Raw genomic sequence first — 20906 nt, 5'->3', positions numbered from 1 at the left:
ATCAACATTTGAAATTAACATGGACAACAAGTCCTCCAGACTAAAGACAAGAAGGACTGTCTGACTTTTGGGACATGTTGCTGCCATCAAAGTGAATGTGATTCAAATCTGGGTGTATTCTGTTTGCACTTACATTTTATACAGGGTTTCAACTTTATTAAAACTGGATTTGTACATGCTACAGCAGGGGTGTCCAACTCCAGCCCTCGAGGCCTGGAGTTGGACACCCCTGTCCCAGGGATCAGAGCACAAAAATGAAGGTCCAAAACAAATTTTTGGAGGGAGGCCTCCAAACATCCACATCTCTGCTTACATACCTGAAGCTGTGTCTTTCAGGGTTGTGATGTTAGTGTGCTAACAGCTTCACCAGATTGCCGAGGATGTCTGCAACGCGTTTAACCTGAACCCAACCAGGTAGGACACCTATCAGCTCAGCTATAACAAAGGTCTGTGTGCAGAAATGTAAAACCATTTACACATTTTAATTAAAGCTTTTAAAAGAGCAACTGTAGCCAGGTAAAAAAAATCTAGTGGAGCACATGCACCAAAAACGAGCCTTTCTATAACTCATAAGATAGTGATAGTTGGTAATGATTCACAAGGCTGGTCTGTGCATGTGTCACTGAGGACACCTACTGTAGGAGGAATGACTCCAAAAGGGTTTGTTTTATGTCTTTTGGTTTTCATTAACAAAATTCATGTCTATGAATTCTTTGAATTTGTAAGCAGACATTATTTATTATGTTGAATTCGATTTTCCTTTGTGTATATAGGAGTTACACGGTGACAGCGTTTATTTTATTACGTCCTTTAAAAATGTGTCCAAACGGTCTCCTTGTCTTTTTTATCTGTGCTTTACTCTGCTGATCCCTGCGTGTTTGACGTCCCTGGTCCCACACCAGACTGCCATGCTCTCATCTCGCCTCTCTCTCTCTTCCTGCCTCTCAATTGGTCCGCGCTCCGTGTCTGCTGAGGCTGAGGAGGGAGGGATGATCGTTGAGGCGCACTGGCTTTCAGATGGATTTCAGATGCGAAAGCTCGCACATGCTCTCCAACCTCCCCCATCAACACATAAAGCAGCTCGGTCTGGGAACGGAGCTTCCGAATTGTTAAACGACAGGATATGCAACTGAGACCAAAGGTAACCCGTTTGGTCAAGCGTTTCGGGTTTGTTACAGTTTTGTTTAAATCTCGGAAAAAGTGGGTAAACCAGAGACCTTTGATCATGTGAATAAAAGAAAGGGGGGGAAAGAGAGAAAAACGAGCGAAGAGCCTGGATAACAGCTGTAGAGCGAACATATCCCAGCAGAGGATGGTGAGAACATTTGCTGAGACGAAATAAAAAACCTTTTCCGATGTAGTGACAGCGGATCTCGTCCGAAAACAACGCGCAAAGAGGCGCCGGGATTCCCTTTGTCCCCACGTGTGGATGCGCTGTGAAGAAGGTAATCGGGACGCTTATGAATGTTATCATATCGCATTGGATTTACTGTGCTTTTTTTTCCTTTTCTTTAAACATCTGCGATGTCGTTTGTGTTGATGTAACTAGCAGCGCTGAACATGATTTTTACTGAATGAAAGTGATTTTAGATCGATGATGTGGATTTTGTTTGTCTCCTGTCACCTTTAATACATGGACAAGTTCAGCCTAACCCCGGGCGGTGATCTCAGGTGTTTCACCTGCTTTTTATCACAACATAGGAAGCTGCGTCCTCTCAACCCTTTGAATCGTGTTATAAATATTACATAGAATTAAGGTATTTACATAAAAGTTTAAGGGATTTTAGGCTTAAGTTTGTGCGTTTAACATAAAATCATTTCCTATGTGAGGTTTTACAATTAGTTTTCTTCTTTTGATCTGTATTTACTTTTGGGTCCAAAAGCTACAAATGCATGAAAAGGAAGCTTCAAAACTGGCGGCATGTTCCTGTATGGGTCAGTTGTTCTGGGTGACCAATCGTCCAATTAACATGTGAGCCCGATGCCATTGACAGTGTCTCCATCCGCAGGACAACATGATGAATATGAAAAGGTTGAGAATCATATCCTAAGGCTGCCACAGTCACCAGATCTCAATTGAAACGGGCACATATGTCGTGACCCAGCCTCCCTCGACAATATGTTGCGTTTTTTTTTGTCACCTATTGGTACCTGCTCACCAGCTTTAGTGTCAGTGATTTAAAATGACGTGTTGGTGTCACAGCTCTGTCTGCAGCATTGTTATAAAAATCATCCACAGCAGACTCGGCTGTCAAAAGTGCTTATTAGCCCTAAGAGTGCACACAGGTCAAGTTGAGAAGCCTGAGAAAAGTGCACGACTGTTTTATTGTTCTCTGAATGGTTTTTAAAGCTGTTCGGTTACAACCCCTGCACTCAGCCGGGACGGAGATGAATTTTCCATTCTTGCATGAGGATTACTTTACTATGTTCCCACATTTGGAGAGCTGTCAACAAACCTGCCTGTCACTGAGTTTGACACTTTGGTTTCCAGCACTGCACAGAGCTGTTGCTTTTCTTGCCAAACTTCAGGAACCCTTGTTATTTGCAAATCCTAAACAAATACGACCCTTCGTTCAGTTGTCCCTCAGAAGCTCTAACAAAGGAATACATAATCTTCTATGAACAAATAGCTTTTTAATCTGTGGGTCATCTACCAGTCACAAGGTTGCTGGTTTAACCTGCATGATAAAGTATCCTTGGGCTGAACTCAAAGTTGCCCCTCATGTATCTGTGTAAGTGTGTGCGAGTGTTAGTCAAGCTGCTTAGGCATAGACAAGAGTGTGTGTGTGTGTGTGTGTGTGTGTGACTTAGGCTTGTAATAAAATTGCTTTGTGTGTTCAATAAGGGTACAAAAGTGTTGTATAAGTGCCAGTCCATTTACCATTTGTAATGCCAAAGGTGCACAGACATCTTGGTTCTTAGTGGCTTTTACAATATCACACAACAACCTCAGTCTCTGCCACTGTGAGACAACCTCACAGAGGATCTTTTTGTCAATGGAGTTAATTTCTGGATTTCATTATATCAGCATTAACTGTCCCTCCTCTGTGTTCTGCGCTCAAGAATGAACGCCCCCTCATGCTGGCACTGGCAAAACTTCCAGCTAATGGCCACGAGGACAAAAATCTTAAATCTGTTTTCATCCTGAATAACAGCAGCTTAGAGTTTAAGTGTGAACTCAGAATCTGTTATTATTGAATCAGTTACAGACATTTCACGTCTTCATGTTCTGTTTCTATTGTTTTTCTATATCAATTGTACATATTTCTCCTGTTTGCTATTTATTCCTGCTGTCTACTATTTATATTTAACTCCGGCACAGTTGGTGTGGAGCACTCAGTTTCGTTGCACATGTATAGTGACAGTAAAGGGCTATTCTATGTCAAGAAGCACTGCAGATGTGGATATTTGGGGTTTTTTAAGGTCCGTGCTGTATGGAGATGTTGTACAATAGGAACTCTGGGGAGATCCTAACCTGACAGGTATCTTTCTTTGGGAGCTAAAACTGTGAACAAGCACAAAAATCAATGTACTGATGGGCTTACTGGCAGGTGTGTTTCCTTTCTCTCATTGGCCTTTTATCTCGGATTCTTCCCCCTATAGATGCACTGATACTCTCTGTTTCTCTTATCCTGTCTTCATGCCTCCACCTCCCTCACCTTTAATCCGTCTCTCTGTAGCTGCCATTTCCTTACTGGATGGGTGAACTATGTAGCAGCGTTTCATCCATTTGACTTGCTCCATCCAAAACTCTGGGCTCTATCGATCTGTTGGCTTACACACCATGTACAAATGTGGAAAAAACATTGATCTATGAGCAGACTTTAGTGGAGAGGCACCGGCATATCCGGCACCTCAGCACGTGTATCTAGCTCTGATTTTGACTCGAGGTATCTACAAATTCTTAATTAGCATCATTATGAGGGTAGAAACTGGTTACACTAACCCGCAGCGAACACTTTGTAATGTGGCAACCTTGATGTGCATGGTGACGATGTGGATTATACAGTGGGCTTTCCATGCACAATAAAACTTCTTCATATTAACTGGAGTAATTGTGCATTCAGTAATTTCTCACCCAGTGTGCACGCCAGCTGATTAGCCTGCTTAGAATCATCTTCTATACATTCACCCAGCTACACAATATGATCACAGTACATCAGCACCATTGCCTAGAATAACAGCTCTTTCAACGAGCATCCATCCGCTCACCTCTTTATTTCATTTTCATTTGCAGATGAAAACAGAGACTGCTCAGGCTCTCAGACAACAACATAGGAGAACGAGCAGGATTTAACTCGCAGTAATTCAGTGCCCATACAGCACCGTGACTCCAGAGGTACTCTTTGATTAGCTCTGGGCATCACAATCCATTTCCAGCAAGACCCAGCTGACACATGCCCTAGATCACAGCTCACCTCTTAGTCAGACTACACACTTCAACTCGTGTTTTGCTGATTCTTGCAGCATTGGTCTCAAGGGATCTTGAGACCAACTTGTAGTCTGCTGCTGCTACAACTATGATAGGTGTTGTTTCTGTAAAGCAGAAGTCAGGAATAAGCTGGAAGTAAAGAGGTTCCTTATAGTTCTCGAGTGAAGGTGAAGCAGGGACATTGCAGCTCATGTTTGATGGGTCTGTTTGTCTGTTTATCTCTACATCTCTACTATATATGACCCTTCTGTGGACGTCTGATCCCAAAAGATGTGTACCTGCAGAGAACTATCGACTAAAACTGGTTACTGGACATAACTCCAGATAACAATAATAATAATGGATTGGATTTATATAGTGCTTTTCAAGGCACACAAAGCGCTTTACAATACCACTATTCATTCACTCTCACACACTGGTGGAGGCAGCTACAGTTGTAGCCCTGGGGCAGACTGACAGAAGCGAGGCTGCCATATCGTGCCATCGGCCCCTCTGGCCATCACCAGTAGGCGGTAGGTAAAGTGTCTTGCCCAAGGACACGACACAACAGAGAGGCCGGGGATCGAACTGGCGACCTTCCGGTTACTGATGCGCTTCCCAACCCCCACGGTCGTCCCAATGAATGACATTTTCTATGTAGTCTGTATTTAGACATTCAAAACAATATTGTAGGCTGCCAATAATGCACCAATGTTCCAGTCTTTCTAGTCTGATAGCTCAAAGCCAAACCTACATTTAACCATATATGGATACAGTGCTCTACTCCATGCACTTTACCTTCCTCACATCCACGGGCAATTTAGACTCACCAGCAAACTACCAGCAGCCTTTGGACTGGCAGAGATGGGCAGTAACGCATTACAAGTAACATTACATTACGCGTTACTTGAAAAAAGAAGTAATTCGATTACTGTTACTTTCCTATAAACATGCTGCGTTACTAAACCGTTGTGATTTGTTTGGGAGAGTGTCTCATGACAATGACATACGAGCGTGCGACGTCCGTGGCAGCAACAGACGCGTCGAATTTGAGTGAGCAGCGAGCACGCTGGGATGTGACATTCACAGAGAAACTCCCGGATCCTCCCACTGACAGGACCGCAGTGGGCAGCTACTGAATCTTTGATTTCATTTATTTCTGCTGTTTTATTTGCATCAATTTGAAAAAGTGTAAACACAAAACGTGATTTTGTTCTTTATGCTGGAATATGCAGACAATGGGTTTAAATGTTACACACATTTCTTCAAGTCAAAGACGGCTGCATATCGTTTTTGTTTGATGCAATGTGCATAAAATTGAAAGATTAAAACTATTTTTAAAAAGAGACTTTCCGAGACTTTGCGTTATAACATATCCAGGTTGTGTATCATGGTTTTGAGAAATAACTAAGTAACTAATTACTTTTGAAAATAAGTAATCAGTAAAGTAATTGAATTACTTTTTTGGCAAAGTAATTAGTTACCAATTACTTTTTTCAAGTTCCTTGACCAACACTGGTGGTAGGAAGTTCCACTGAGCTTATTTTCTTAAAGCTAATTGTTGGAATCGTTCAGAATGGCAGAGCCACATTTAATAAAAATCATAGCATAAATCAAATCATGAGGCCTATGCTGCACACGTGGCCTACGTGTAAAGCCACCAGTGTGTTCATCAACACAATTAAGTAGGTAGAAATGAGAGTGTTTCCTATCACCTGCTTTGTTTTTGTTTTTTGAGATAAAACATGAAGATCCATGAAAGGCTGCATCGGCGTCATCTATTGTGCATAAACCTAAAACTGAAAATGCATATACGCCCCTGCCAGAGAACACCAGAAACTAACCTGATGTCACATTGCAACTTTTTTAAGTAAACTTTTTTTGTGACCCTGCACCCAGTGAAGATTTGCTGACCCGACTCGCTTCACACCTGCAGAGTTTTTCCTCGTCTATATATATTTAGGCTCTTGTATATCAAGATGCTCCAGTCTGCATAAGAAATTGCTGCACCTGCTCAGCTGTCATTGAGGAAGAAGAAGTATGTCTCGGGACTGCCTGACCCAAGACTACTGTTGCCTTCATATGCGTCATATTCAGCTGTGCTGCTCTACAACATGTTCCACGACATGTTTTTCCCCCTGGTCCCCGCCTTGCACCCAGCCAGTTGTCATGCTGTCATTTTAATTGCATTATGGATTATTTCCATGGCAGGGCTCAGTTTTGGTCTCAGATGGGATAAAATTAAAGGTTGATTTAACTTCTCCATGATGCATAAGTGCATTTACTTGCGCAGCCTTTTATTTTGTGGCTAATTAAGAAATAGCAGCATAATTGTTCACACTGGCATCTCTTTTCCTCCGTGACACTGATTATATTTGTCCTGGCTTTTTTTGGGAGTTGGTCAAATACTCTTGGCAGATCCCTCTCAGGCTGAAAAGGCATCTGCTAAATATCCTTGAACCAAAGAATTGGTTTTAAAAAGCAAAACAAAAACCCTTATATTCATGCAAACAAGGGGCATGCCAGTAACCAATTATCCCTGTTTTGGGGAGTTCCAGGGTGAGTAGACAAATCTGCAGAGACTTGTGTTTTGTAAGCATAATAAGTTTCCTGCTGCTAATATCTGTGCTGATTTTTTTTCCTCTTGTGTAGCGTCGAGGCTGTGCAAGTCTAAACATAAATCCCCAGGAGAGAGTGTTTCTTCTTGTGTGTTCTTGTTTTTCTTAGATCAATGTTTAATTTGAGAACTACTACAACATACACTGTATGCACTGAATAGCCCGGAGGCATTGTGTCACCGTAGAAACATGTGACAGTGGCCATCCATCTCTAAGGATTCTTCTTCTGTTGAGAATAAAACGAAGTAATGAATTTAAAGAGGAATTACCTGCTAACATTCAATACATAAATAATTCAATAGCAGAGGAGAGATTTGTTGCCTTATTGTAAGCTTTGAACATAATTGTGTTAGAAGTGCAAAAACTTGTAGCAACATTTTCATAACAATGATTCAGTAATAAGCTTTATATTAAGAGCACCTTTAATGTTTGGCTCTGTTTAAATTTTCCCTTTGAATCTTCTGCTTTTTCCCGTCTGTCAAAACACTTTGTAAATGCTCTTTTAAAGTCGCAGGAGAAGCGCGCACACCCAAGTACACAGAAATATGCCGGAGGATGATTTTAAAAAATTAAAAAATTGAAAAATTAGGCAGCATTTATAATAAACAACACAACTAGAAGCTTGAAAACAGACAGTCAAAACACAACAGATGACGTCACGTAAAGTCATGTGTCGTTTTATTATATAAAAGCAAGTCTATGGAAATTTAGAAGCCGTTTAAAGGAAATCACTGATTCTGATCAGGCGAGGGGTAAAGCAGATGGGGGGGGCCCTGAGATCATCTAGTACAGCGTGGGCAAAAGAATTACTTACAATTAATTACATACTTCAGTTTGTCTTGCAAGATGTTTCGTAAAAACATAATTCAGCAGCAAATCGTCTCTAATATCTGATTTAATTCGATCTAACACGAACGAGGACACGTAAGCTTGATGAGCAGTGCTCACCTTTGAAAATAAGCTCTCATCTTCCTCTCCTGTCTTTTTTACATCGTCTCCGTCTGTGTTTCACACATGAACTTTTTCAATTTAGCTCACGTTTTGTGACAAACTGCACAGAAACAGCTTGTGCGCTTGCTGATGTTGCATTTTAAACTTGAAGAAATCTGTCACGGCTCTGCGTCCTTTTGACCCAGCATTGTGAGTTTCTTGTGTTTTGGTAACATTTTGTGTTATGGTTCATTAGTAGTCTTAGTTATGCTGTTTTGAGTTTCCTATATTCCCTGTTTAGTTCCTTGATTGTTCGATTCCCTATTTTGTCTTTGCCCTCGGTGTCTCTCTGTATGTGTCTGGATCTATATGTTTGTGTGAGTCCTTGTGTCTTGTTTCCTCCTTCGGTGCCCATGTTCCCCTCCTTGTGTGTCATCCCATGTTTCCCCAGCCTGTCATGTCTGTCTCGTCCCACTTTCCTCCGCTCCCGTGTCAAGCTTGTGTCAGTTTTGCGTTCCTTTATTTCCTGTTTTATTGTGAAAGTCTCGCATCCCTTGTTCCTCGTGTGTTTCTCCGTATGTTTAGGTTCAGGAATTCCAGTTTATTTTCATTTTGTATCACCTGCACGCCAGCAATAAAGCTGTGTTTTTGAGTTTAAGTCTGCTTAACGGCACACAGCAGGTTCATGACAAAATCTGTTCATGCCTGCTCCTCTTCAGTAGCTGGTAGTGTTGGGGTTGGTACTCAAAAACTGTAATGCATTTCACATTACCTTGTTTTTTGTTTTTTTTCTTAAAAGTAATGCAGCACCTTACGCAATTACTCACCAGACAAAGTAATTTGTTACACTATTCGTTTAGAAAATAGAATAGCCTTTATTGTCATTGTACAGAGTACAACGAAATTGGAGTGCCACTCCCTTGGTGCAAGTTTCAATAATAAATATAAATGTAAAATATAAAAAGTACAAAAAAAAACAATCATAAGTACTCAAACAATAGTATGTACGATATATACAGGATAGCAGCATTAATATAATGACAGTATGAATAGCAGCATAATATAATGACAGTGACGGTATGGAATAGGTTCAGTTGTTTTTGTGCTTATTTACTACGGTGATAGCTCTGGGAAAGAAGCTATCCCTGAATCTGTTTGTCCTGGTTTTATGTGACCTGTACCGTCGGCCTGACGGTAATAGTTCAAACAGTTGGTTGCTGGGGTGAGAGTGGTCCTTGATGATATTGCCAGCTCTGCTGAGGTACCGAGAGTTTGCAGTGACCTCCAGGCTGGGCAGAGAGCAGCCAGTGATCTTCTGGGCTGTGTTGATGACCCTCTGCAGTACTTTCCTGTCTGCAGCTGAGCACCCTGCATACCATGTTGTTATGCCGTACGTTAGGATGCTCTCTATGGTGGCTCTGTAAAATGTCACTAGCAGCCTCTCCTCCAGGTTGTTCCTCCTGAGCACTCTCAGAAAGTGGAGACGCTGCTGGGCCTTTTTAACCACCGCTGTAGTATTTGCAGTCCAGGAGAGGTCATCAGATATCTGCACGCCCAGAAACTTCATGGAGTGTACCCTCTCCACACAGCTCCCGTGAATGTAAAGTGGGGCCGGGTCTGCTCTGCCCTTCCTGAAGTCCAAGATAAGTTCTTTAGTTTTCGTGGTGTTCAGTTGGAGGTTGTTAACTGAACACCACTCAGTCAGTTTGTTGACCTCATCTCTGTAGTTACAACTTTCACGTTATTTTGTAAAATGAACTCACACAGTTTGTCTCATAATTACCAGTTAACAATATAAACCTGCAGGCTACAGTCCCACACACCAACGCAAATCCCTGTCCTAATGACGACACACATACAACACAAAAAAAGTTGAAAAACAGCCCAAAGAGACTTCAAAGCCATCGCCACGACGATTCTGCCATAGAAACACGAACAGGTGGAAAGGAGGCTCTAAGTTGACCTGCTGAAGTTCTGTGACGGGTTGAGGTTGGAGACATCATCACTCTGTGCAAACGGTTGCGTTGTGTTAGTAGCATAACCCAGTGGTTTCTGTCCCAGACACACTTTACCACGGGATTCTCATCCTTCTGTAAAATAAAAATAATATCCACACCTCCACTCCTGAAGACTTGCTGACCTTTCTAATGAACCTAAAGATTAACTGCAACTGTAGCGTGATCGCTGAATTAAAAAAATGTGCTGAAGATAAAGCTGGGATGAAACTGCATGAAATATGAATGCATGAATTCTGAATTTCAACCAAACTATACTGAATCACATAAACCAGTTACTCACTTGGAGAATAAAACTGGTGGAGTGTTATTCTGGTTTGCTCTGGCAGCGTTTCAGCTACTCTGTGAACCCAAGATAACCCCTGAAGTGTTTACTTCAGGCTGGCTCCTGAATCTAGTTGCTTTAAAGACTTCACAGTGGTATCCACAAACCAAGTTTGAAGTGAGCTTTCCTCTAGAATCCTGGCATTGGTCAGCTCTCTGGTTTCTTTTTGTCAGTGTCTTTGAATAAAGTACAGAACAGACACTATTTTCAGGCAGCACAAATGCACTGGGTGCAAAAACAGCAGAACCTCCCTATGCTAACCTTAGCTGCCTGTAACCAGTGTGTGGTGGTAACTAGAAAAATAATGTTGAGAATACAAAACGGAGCCAGCAGAAGCAGGAGTAGACATGGGGATGGACAAAGGAGTGTGAGGCACAGCCAACTTGGAGTGGCAATTAGGCTGAGCGTCAGGGCCATCAGGGCACAGCAGGTACTGGAGATGTAGAGGACAGCACAGCAGGACCGAGGTCCCGAGAGCCAAGAATAACCAGGCCTGCATCACCTCGAATCCACAGCAGGGCCAGGATGCAGAGAGGGTGGAGGAAAACATGACAGAGCAAAAACACAAAAAGGAGATCGTGTAGTAAAAATACTGTTGAGACACAAAGAAAACACAGGCAAGGACGGCGGGAAACCTATCTGCAGCAATTTCTTGTGAAATTGAAAGGAAAATGAAAAAGCTTTTGTTGCCTTTACCAGTGTCCCTGCTGCTGCATGCGTACTTATGAGTTTTACTTTGTAATTTTTCATTTATTTCTTTTTTGTAAATGTGAATGAGAGAAACACTCCACGTTCCTACTTTGGGCTAAGAAGCTGGATCTTTATCTTCACATGTTCCCGTCACATGCAATATCACTCTCTTGCTATTGCCATAGTTACCAGACCTTCATTCCTTCTTTTCCTGTAGCATTCATTTATTTATTAAACCCTTACATTCATCGTTGCATCATCTTCACTGGGAAGATTTTAGTAGGCTTTTTCTAGCCTGGTCAATACTGTAGATATTGCAGGACGGCTCCTCCACAGCTCCACAGGCTTAATGGAATTGGCGTTTAATGGTGGACCAACAGGAAGTTGCAGATCATTGGTTTGAGATCATATTTGAGAAAGAAATCGGGAGTAAGAGTTCCTAATTGCAGTATTTATATGTTTAATTATGATATTTGCATTTTCGTTGTCAAATTCGTGCATTAGAATTTGTGAGTAATTTGTTAAAGACACTCTGTGTTTACAACAAAACAGCTATGAGTCATATCACATGGCTCTCATCCAGATTTTTTTATTTACTCAGCTGTGCGGAGTTGTCTCACCACGAGCTTATAATAAACATTGTTGCCAACTCTTGATTAAAGCTGCTAATTTTTAAGAGAGAATTTAACTTGGAAACTTTGCTAAACTCTGCATGTCTTTGTTATAGGTTCTCTTCTCTAACTGAGCACTGAAAGCATGTTTTACCACGAGCCTCATTCACCCAGTGTCACACATTCATATAAGCACTTTTTTGGACACCTAAGCACCTTGTTTTACATGCACACACTCACATGGACGCATCGGGAGCAACTCGGGTTCAGTGTCTTGCCCGAGGATACTCTGCCATGCGGACTGCAGTAGCCGGGGATCAAGCTACTGATCTTCTGATTGTAGATGACCCACTCTACCTCCTGAGCCTTCACTGCCCACAAGCTCGCAGTGCCTGGTATTCCCAGATGGTCTCACGTCCAAGTACTAACCAGGCCTCTCCCTGCTTAGTTTCTGGGATCAGACGCGCTCTCGGGCTATAAGACTACTGTAAATATTCAAAGACTTCAATAAACCATCCAAATGCTGTTTATTAGCTTCTGTAATGTTATTGTATTGCAGGCCACACACTGTTTATAGTCCGTTTAAATGTCCAGTTATAAATATTCAATCTTATGTGTTGCTGTTTTTTTTCCTCTGAAATTCTCTGCGTTTCTCCGTCTCGCTCTTCTAGACTCTGACATCCTTTAAATGAATGTTATAAACAAATATAAATAATCTTGGTCATTAATTTAATGAGTGAATACACAAATGGATGCTGTCTTCCTCATCTCTGTGTCCGTGACTGAAAGATTACCCTCACAGGGCTCGAGCTGACAGAGATGAATAACTAGAAAAAAATGAGCAGCATAATTGAGAGTAATGAACACGCCGAGCTGCCGGCTCGCGTCTTTGTGCAAGAACTGATGAAGTGATTGAAGGACGGGCTTGGGATTGATTTTCTGTTATATTAGTGAGAGGTGTGATAAAGATCCCCTCTACATGCATGCTATGGAAATACTAGTGAGACCGGGACAAACTTTATGGTTTATGGAAATGCGTCATAACAAGGAGAAGAGACACGAACATGCTACAAGTGTGGTCATCTGTTTCTGCAGGCAGTGCTGACCACATCGGCCGGTTTCTACTCCTTTGCCTTCAGGTCACTTTTTATGACTTATGACTCTTCATATGCAAATATAGGGCACATTGATTACAGAGACGGAGCCCTAGGCACAATGTGACCAGACGTAATGTAAAATCTAAAATATGATGATTTGAATAATACATTTTCTCTTTTTAAGAAACATTGTAACACCTAAAGTCAAACCTACTGTTTTCAATTCAAATCTTCTTGAATCTAACTGAACATACTGCACATTAATTTGCACAGTAAAGGAGAAATGAGATAAACGATAACACAGAGGGGCACACTGAGAGCTGTGTTCTTGAAATATGCTGTCAGATAGTACAGGGGTCAACTTTTTTTGGTGTGTTCAAATGTGGAATGAAAGGAATTATGAATGTAAAATATGAATGATGTCTGATTATGTGCTGCTACAGATTAAATGTATGATCTCCAGAAATAATCTGGTTTATATTAGAATAATAGTACAACAACTGTTTATAGTACAATACTACATTCCGTGTCTAATACACGGCCGTGTGTGGTTACCTGTAGTTTAGCTTAATGGGTTTGGATGCTGACATTGCTTAAAATATACTGGTACTGATACTGGTCTTAAAAGCAATTCCTCTTCCTGGAGTTGACACTTTAAAAGAAACAGTACAAGGCATCCAAACATCACGCTACGCTGAGTCGGCAAATAAAACGAGAAAAAAGGGTCTGCAGGTTTCTTCTTCGGGCGATCACAGCTGTCGGTGTAATACAGCATTATATCAGACTGTTGGTCATCTAGAGCCACACTTAAATGAAATAGAACACAATTATTGTCATTAAATATACCAGATATTATCCTGCTACTGTCTATAGTGATTATGCTGCATGGATTAAAATAATGAAAAACTTTAGTCTGAAGTCCTCCATAATTATATCCTACATTTTTAGATATAATCCCACAATTATTATCTCAGATTTGTCTGTGTTGTTGATATTTGTTTTATTAATGAACGCCCAAACACGGAAAGTCCCGTTCAAATGTAGCAATTTATGTAACCACAGCAGGTTAAGGGATAATAAATCTTACCTGTTGGCATGTTTTGTTTTTAACTCTCTTACGCATGCATGTTATTCATTTTATTTCTTTTATTTCCATCCATTCTCTTCGCTTATCCTGTTCAGGATGGCGGCAGGGCTGGAGCCTATCCCAGCTGACTTAGGGTGAGAGGGAGGGTGCACCCTGGGCAGGTCGTCAGTCTGCCACAGGACACAGACATTCGCTCTCACATTCACACCTACGGGCAATTTAGAGTTTCCAATTAAACTAACCCCCCCAACCGCATGTCTTTGGACTGTGGGAGGAAGCCGGAGAGAACCCACACAAACACTGGGAGAACACGCAACCTCCACACAGAAAGACCCCGCCCTTATGGTGGAATTGAACCCAGGACCTTCTTGCTGTGAGGCAACAGTGCTAACACCGTGCTTATGTTTTGTTTTTATTTAATGTAATGAATTTAATTATTTATGAGGTTTTTTTTGTTCATTTTTTAATGATTCATTTTGGAAATATTTTTATCCAACATTCTTACAGTATGCTTGTAGTTGAAATATGAAGTTTTGACTCAAGGAAACAGTGGGGCTTCTGCTGACAGTGCCATGGATGCAAGCTGAGATCAGCACCCGTGTAACACATTTACAGTAACTGTCAGTAACAGCTCTGCTGTCTTTGCTGTTGAAAAGCAGAGTGTTATTTACCAGCACTGACCGCTTTCTCTCTCTGTTGGAAATAATTGATAATATAATTACAAAGTCACCAGTTGTCTAAAAGCACAGGTATGGATCTCAGTGATGCTGCAGGAAGCTCCTGCCAATGCTTTTTAAACCAGGTTTCCAGGTTACATTTGGTGGTCGGTGTCATTATCCATTAACAGTGTGGTCTGGGTGGCAGCTCAGATATGTAAAGTTTATGTTGCATCCTGAGGTTTTTGATATTGGTGCTGAAACCTTGAATGTTAAACGTGTTTTTCGGTTTTAAGGGATTTTTAAAGGATTTTCCATAATTGGTGTGAGATTTGTTTGAGTGAAAATGAAGGTAAAAGGGTGTGCTGTGTGCCAGAGGTCTGAGCTTTATCTACCATGCATTAATCCGCCCTTCTTCCACCAAACACAACACAGAATCACACCGCTGCATCCTGTAATTATTAGCTCCTCTTGAACCTGCCAGTAGTGTGAGCACGCTGTAGCTCCAGCTTCTGCTTTGCTATTTTGCATTACACCATTTGGTAATGAACGTGCTGTTGTTATTTACTTCTGGGCATTAAATTTAAGCAAGACCAAATTGGGGGTTCGCATTAAGCCAAGTCAGGATGGAAGAGAAACCTGCAAATAAAACCCTTCTCTGGACCGATAACTCGGAAATCCTGTTATTCTGCAGAGCTCATTGGGTGTGGGGTTTTTTTGGTATACCATATTTCCCTGAAGTCTCGCGCTAACACTTCACAGTGTTGTTAAAATCAAGTCAAGACAAAACTTGAAGTTCTTCTTTCTCACGTGTCACACAGAACAGGAGACTTCAAACAAGTTCTGACTAGTGTCAATACTCTGCTGCCCACTCACTCGCCGTGAATTCTTCAGACAATTATCTATTTTCTCACAGGTGATTGTCTGTAACAGGTCATTTACTCACATCAAAGCAAACGACCATCGCACCGAGAAGTTAGTGCAAAAACAAAAAGATGAAAGACTGTTTTCGACTTTCTCCTCTGGACGTTACACGGCACACAGCGCTCGACATGTCATACACTGTTCTGCCACAGCAATAAAGCCGCTGAAGGTTTGTGATGTTGTGAAGGCTTATTTTTCATTTCATTTCAGACTTCTCCAAGGGAAAAATTGGATCATTTATGTGAATGTTACCACTAAAAATGGTTGCAGATCAAGCAGACACCCAGACAATCTACTCTGGGTGCTGTGGTAAGCAGCGCCGCCCGCCCTGAAAGGTCACGCAGTAATGGTCAGTGCAGTTTTGTTAGCATCGAAAGGGATCTTTGGAAGGCAGATAGTCGTAAAGTTGTGTCTGTTATGTATATATTCATTTCCTGGAAGGAGCTGGAGGGACTAGATAAGAACTGAGCTCCTGTGCTGCCTCTGTGACCTGGTTTTGAATAAGCTGTGCCTGATAACTTGGCCTGTCTCTTGTTTTCTATTTCTCTGTCATCAAATTAGTAAAATGATTAACACTACATCAAGTGCTAATATGTAAGTATTACTTCACATGCGATTATCCCGTTCTACGTCTGGTTCACGGCCCGAATGGCCTGGGGGAAGAAGCTCCTCCCATTGTGATCGCGTGTTAGCGAGCGAAAGCACTTCCCTGACCTCAACAGTGAGAAGAGTCCATCGTTGGGGTGGGGGAGTCTTCATAATCTTCCTGGCATTGGTGCTGCATCACTGAGTGTAAACAGACAGCAGGTCTGGAAGCTCTGAGCAAATCTTCTGTGGAGTTTGCATGTTCTCCCTGTGTCTGCGTGGGTTCTCTCCAGGTACTTCCTCCCACAGTCCACAGACATGGAGTTAGTGTGGTTAGGTTAATTGCTGATTCTAAATGATCAGTAAGTGTCATGGTCCCGGGTCGTTTGACCCAGTGTTTTGAATTTCTTTTAATATTTTGATGTCTTATTGTTTATGTTTAAGTTCATTTAGTTGTCCTAGGTTGCCCTGTTGTAATTGATCGGTTATTAGATTCCCCTTGTGTCTTCGTCCTCTGTGTCCCTTTCAGTATGTGTGGTGTTTATGCAGGTGCTTGTCCTTTTGTTCTCATGTTCCCCTCCTCGTGTTCATGCCCTCTGCATTATGTTCTAAGCTCAGTTAGTGCTCTTTGGGTTTAGGTTTCTCCCATGTCTTCCCCACTATGCTGGTAGTATTTTGTCTTCGGCGTGCGAGTGTGACAAGTCCCCTGTGTTTACGTCTCCCTAGCTCTGCGTGTTTCCTGTTTTACTTTGACAGTCTTGCGTCCCATGTTCTGTGTGTTCAGTTTGCTTCCTCCTGTCCAGTCATTATGTTAATTCGTCCCAGCTGTGTTGCCCGTGTGTTTCCTTTTCCCTCGTCACCCTCGTGTGTATTTATATGGTCATTCCATGTACGGCCGTCTGCTACGTTCATGCTGCGTTTCAGGATTTTCATGTATCCATGCCAGGTCTTCATGTTAGGTCCATTCAAGTCTTGTTTTTTGTGCCTCTGCACTTGCGTCCTCCTCCTCGTTCCACACGGTCAGCTGACTGTGACAATAGGTGTTAATGTGAGTCTGTCTGTCTGAGTTAGCCCCACGACAGCACCCTGCCTCTCACCCTTACAGCAGCTGAGACTGACCACTGCAACCCTGAACTGGATAAACAGAAGAAAAGAGATGGATGGAAGGACTAAATGAAGAAAACATGCAAGCGTTTTGAAAACTGAAGATCAGTGTTGCCTTTTGTTCTACTTTTAATCCTGTGGTTGAGCAGCGATGTTGGTCAAACACAAGTTGACCCTATTGCAGATGCATTTTATGTTTAAGGGTCTGGGCAGATGCACCGTATTTGGAGACAGTAGGTCAGTACAATCTGCTTCGACTTTAATTTCTGCACGTTTAAGATGAATTTACATATTTATGTGATCAAAAAATATGAAAATGTATCCAGAACATATTATATCTGGCAGTCTTTATCTGTTTTTCTTCTTCCCACTGATACAATAGTGCAGCATTATATCAACATGGTTTCTACTCGGTGTTCCTGGTCTCCTTCTCTTTATTACGCGCTCGACAGACGGACTGCCCTCGCTTTTTGAGTGTTCGACCCTTCATTAAATCGGCACTACATATGCAAATAAAAGTTTCCCTTTAATTGTCTCAAGAAGCACTTAAAGTATGTCAAAGCTCATAGTTTTTAATAAGATTGCACTAACCACAGGCAGGTGAAACACCATCTAGTGAGCTCGCACCTGAAATGACATCACTGACATCAGGGTGAGAAAAAAAGGGGAAGACATCAAGTGAATGAGAAATCTAGAGAAAAGTCACTTTGCTAATTAGGAGCTCCCTGAGCTCTGGTTTTCTGTTCTTAGGATGACGATCTCTGTGAGGTGGAAATGAAATCCCCAGTGAGAGCGGCGTCGTGTCTGGAGACAGCCTGTAAACTGGTGATCAGTGATTCAGAAGTGAAGTGTTTTGGCAACTGAAACCATGCAGAGAAGTGAAAACGTGACAGTTACAGCGGTGCTTAGTAAATGAAAGTTTGCAAGACAGTAAGGTGAAGAAAAAAACCCACAGCTGCAGAAAACGTGCAGCAGATCTGTTTCCACTGCTCTGACCTTTTTCTGTGTTTTTTTTTTCTCTCCTCTACACAATCCTCATGTGGGAGGCTCTCAGAGGCTGTAGGCTGCAAAATTATATGAAAAACACGGTTTCTCGCATCTGCGGCATAGATTCAATGTTTTCATTTGTCATATGTCCTTGCAGGGGAAAAAATATTGAAATTATGCACGTGTACCTGTGCAGAATCTGGAGTAAAGTTTTGGTGCTTGCGGTTGCTGTGTGCAGCTGAAGGCAATGATTCATGCACACTGTGTTTTCATCTGAAATGAAAAATAAAAATTCACATCAGATTTCTTTTCTTAATTTAATAATCGTTATGCTGCTAGTAGAGACCTTTTTTTACTTTTAAGCATCAGTCACATAGACCTAGAGACCAGTAGCTAGGTAAGACTCTGTATTCCTTGATGACGACGACACAGTGGATACAAATGAGAAATCGATTCATTTAGCAGCTGTTGGAGGTTGTCGACTGGTCTCTAGGCCCGCACAACACTGAGTTTTACTGTAAGTAAATGTTTTTCATTATAGTTTCACAAAATTCTGCGCCACACTGTGACATCTTGAGGGCAAAGCAATCGCAGCACGAACCATTCCTCTACATTAAACGATTGAATGTCTTGGCCTCTGAAATGACTCACAGAAGCACTTCCAGAGGTGGTGCAACTGATAGTTGTTATTATCACTGTATGACTCAGGCCCTCATCGCTATAGTTGGGATCTAATAAACAGAAAAAGTCGTGTCATTCATGGATCAATGAGCTCTCTGATATGTCTAACCAGGTTAATAACCACAGTCATGCTACTAGTATCACATTACCGAATGTCACACAGTGTTGGGAAGGTTACTTTTAAAATGTATTCCACTACAGATTACAGAATACATACGAACCCGAAATGTAGTTTGTAACGTATTCTATTAAGTTACTCAATGTAACGTATTCTGAATGTTTTGGATTACTTAATATAATGTCATGCTTTTTACAGCTAAATCAATGCACGATTGCTGTGTGATTTATTACTATTACTGAAGGCTACTCGCCAGCAAGCTAACACTGTTAGCTGACATTAGCTGAGGTTAGTTAATAAACTGCTTTCAGAACTGCGCATGATTATTAGCAGCTAGCAGGTTGTTAATGCTATCCATCAAGTATAACAGTCTGCAGTCTATGAACTAACCTCAGTTAAGGCCAGCTTACAGTGTTAGTTTGGTTCAGTAATAGTCATAAATCACAATAATACATCGAAGATACTTAAGTGGCAAATGACCCAGGTAGCTACCACAACTAAAACAAGGTAGCTGCAGGAGGCTAACATTAGTTTTTAAAATAGAGCTTACTTCCAGATGTTTGTTTAGGTTGAAGTCTTTTCAGCTGGGAAGGACGCTCACATTAGAGCATAGGTGTCAAACTCTGGCCCGCGGGCCACATTTGGCCCGCAGCCTAATTACATTTGGCCCGCGAAGCCATACCAAATTAGTATTAGAGCTGGCCTACTGGTATTATACAGCTAATATATATATTGTTTAGTATTAAGCTTTGTTTGTTCCATATTCAGTTTTTCAGCAAAACTTGTTTGAGTCCATAAGAAAAGATTCATTCTTATATCTAGAGGAAGATTTTTTTTTCAATAAATATTAATGTTAGCCCGCGACTTTGTTCCAGTTTTGAATTTTGGCCCACTGTGTATTTGAGTTTGACACCCCTGCATTAGAGCCTCTTATTTTGTTTGGGTTTCCAGCAATGTGTGGAATTACCAAAATTAGAGAGGAGATAGCCGAACATATGAAACAGGAAAAGACCGCTGTGTAGTCCATTTATTTCAACAAAGTAACACTAACTTCCAATTATCACATATTTAGATGGTAACTGTAACGAAATGCAGTTACTAAAATTTTGTATTTTAAATATTTTAAATGCGTAACGCCTCTACATGTATTCCGTTACTCCCCAACACTTGTGGCAGATAAACACTAATAAAGTTAACTGCAGTGCATCAAAGTAATATTACAGAGGAAAAAGTTCAAGGCTGTGGCTGGTTGATGAACTCAGCTGTTCACCATCCCACATGCGCTTCATCTGTCAGTGGTACAGTGGCGTACGATGCCCTTGATATGCTACACTAAGGGATAAACTTTATTAAACTGTTTGAAGGATTTACAGAGCATAGCTTGCATGTAAAGATTGAGTGTACAGTGGATTTGGGAGGACTTTATGATGGATTAAATTATGTTCCACATATTTCATATTTCTTGTTCTTTAATATTAAAAAGACCCAGAAATAAGAATACTCAACAGCTTGGGTTTGGTGCCACATTATTGTCAGTGCCTCATTCATTTCCCTTACACACCAATAGTACTGTATAATGAAACTATTATTAGGTTAAAAAACTATGGAGTGGTCTGGATGTTGTATCTGTAATCAGAAATCATCCTGCAATGCCAGGTCTGGTTTTGGATGATAGGAAACAGCTGTTAACTTTGCAGCTGTACAGGTAATAAGGATTAGAAATCTAATGTAAATGATGACTTGATTACATCCTGTAACATCGGTGTGGAGAGTTTAGGGATCATTACGAGTGTCCAACACCTGTGTTTTTGCACAAATTAAAGTCCTGTCTGTGCCAGTTTGTACTAGAAATGACTTGATTTATGCATTTATGTGTCACAGTTCAGTATTATGTTGTGTGGACATGTTTCAGATATTTTATATTATGTATGTAAAAATGTATCCTCCATCCGTCCTGCCTGCTTGAGCAGAGCATCAGAGAGGAGGTGACAATGTACTGCTCATCACACACAACTGTGTGTGTGTGTGTGTGTGTGTGTGTGTGTGTGTGTGTGTGTGTGTGTGTGT

General features: G+C 41.3%; 1 protein-coding gene across 3 annotated transcripts in view; it reads left to right on the top strand.

The window, feature by feature from the left end:
* Positions 1–1243: 1243 nt before the first annotated feature.
* pde4ba (phosphodiesterase 4B, cAMP-specific a) overlaps positions 1244–20906 on the top strand; it is a 201953-nt gene continuing 182290 nt past the window's right edge. Inside the window, exon 1 of one of the 3 annotated variants that reach the window (XM_013910867.1) lies at positions 1244–1445. In XM_013910867.1, coding sequence (XP_013766321.1) covers positions 1430–1445 — 16 coding nt within the window. In that variant the 5' untranslated portion in view covers positions 1244–1429. The remainder of the gene's footprint in view (positions 1446–20906) is intronic. The other 2 variants (XM_005733113.2, XM_013910870.1) reach the window with 2 other exon arrangements.

Source organism: Pundamilia nyererei, unplaced genomic scaffold, assembly GCF_000239375.1.
Source record: "Pundamilia nyererei isolate P.nyererei 1_Seehausen unplaced genomic scaffold, PunNye1.0 scaffold00050, whole genome shotgun sequence".
Taxonomy (NCBI): Eukaryota; Metazoa; Chordata; class Actinopteri; order Cichliformes; family Cichlidae; genus Pundamilia; species Pundamilia nyererei.
The sequence above is the reverse complement of the archived record's forward strand: the minus strand, read 5'-3'. Positions and strand labels throughout refer to the sequence as shown.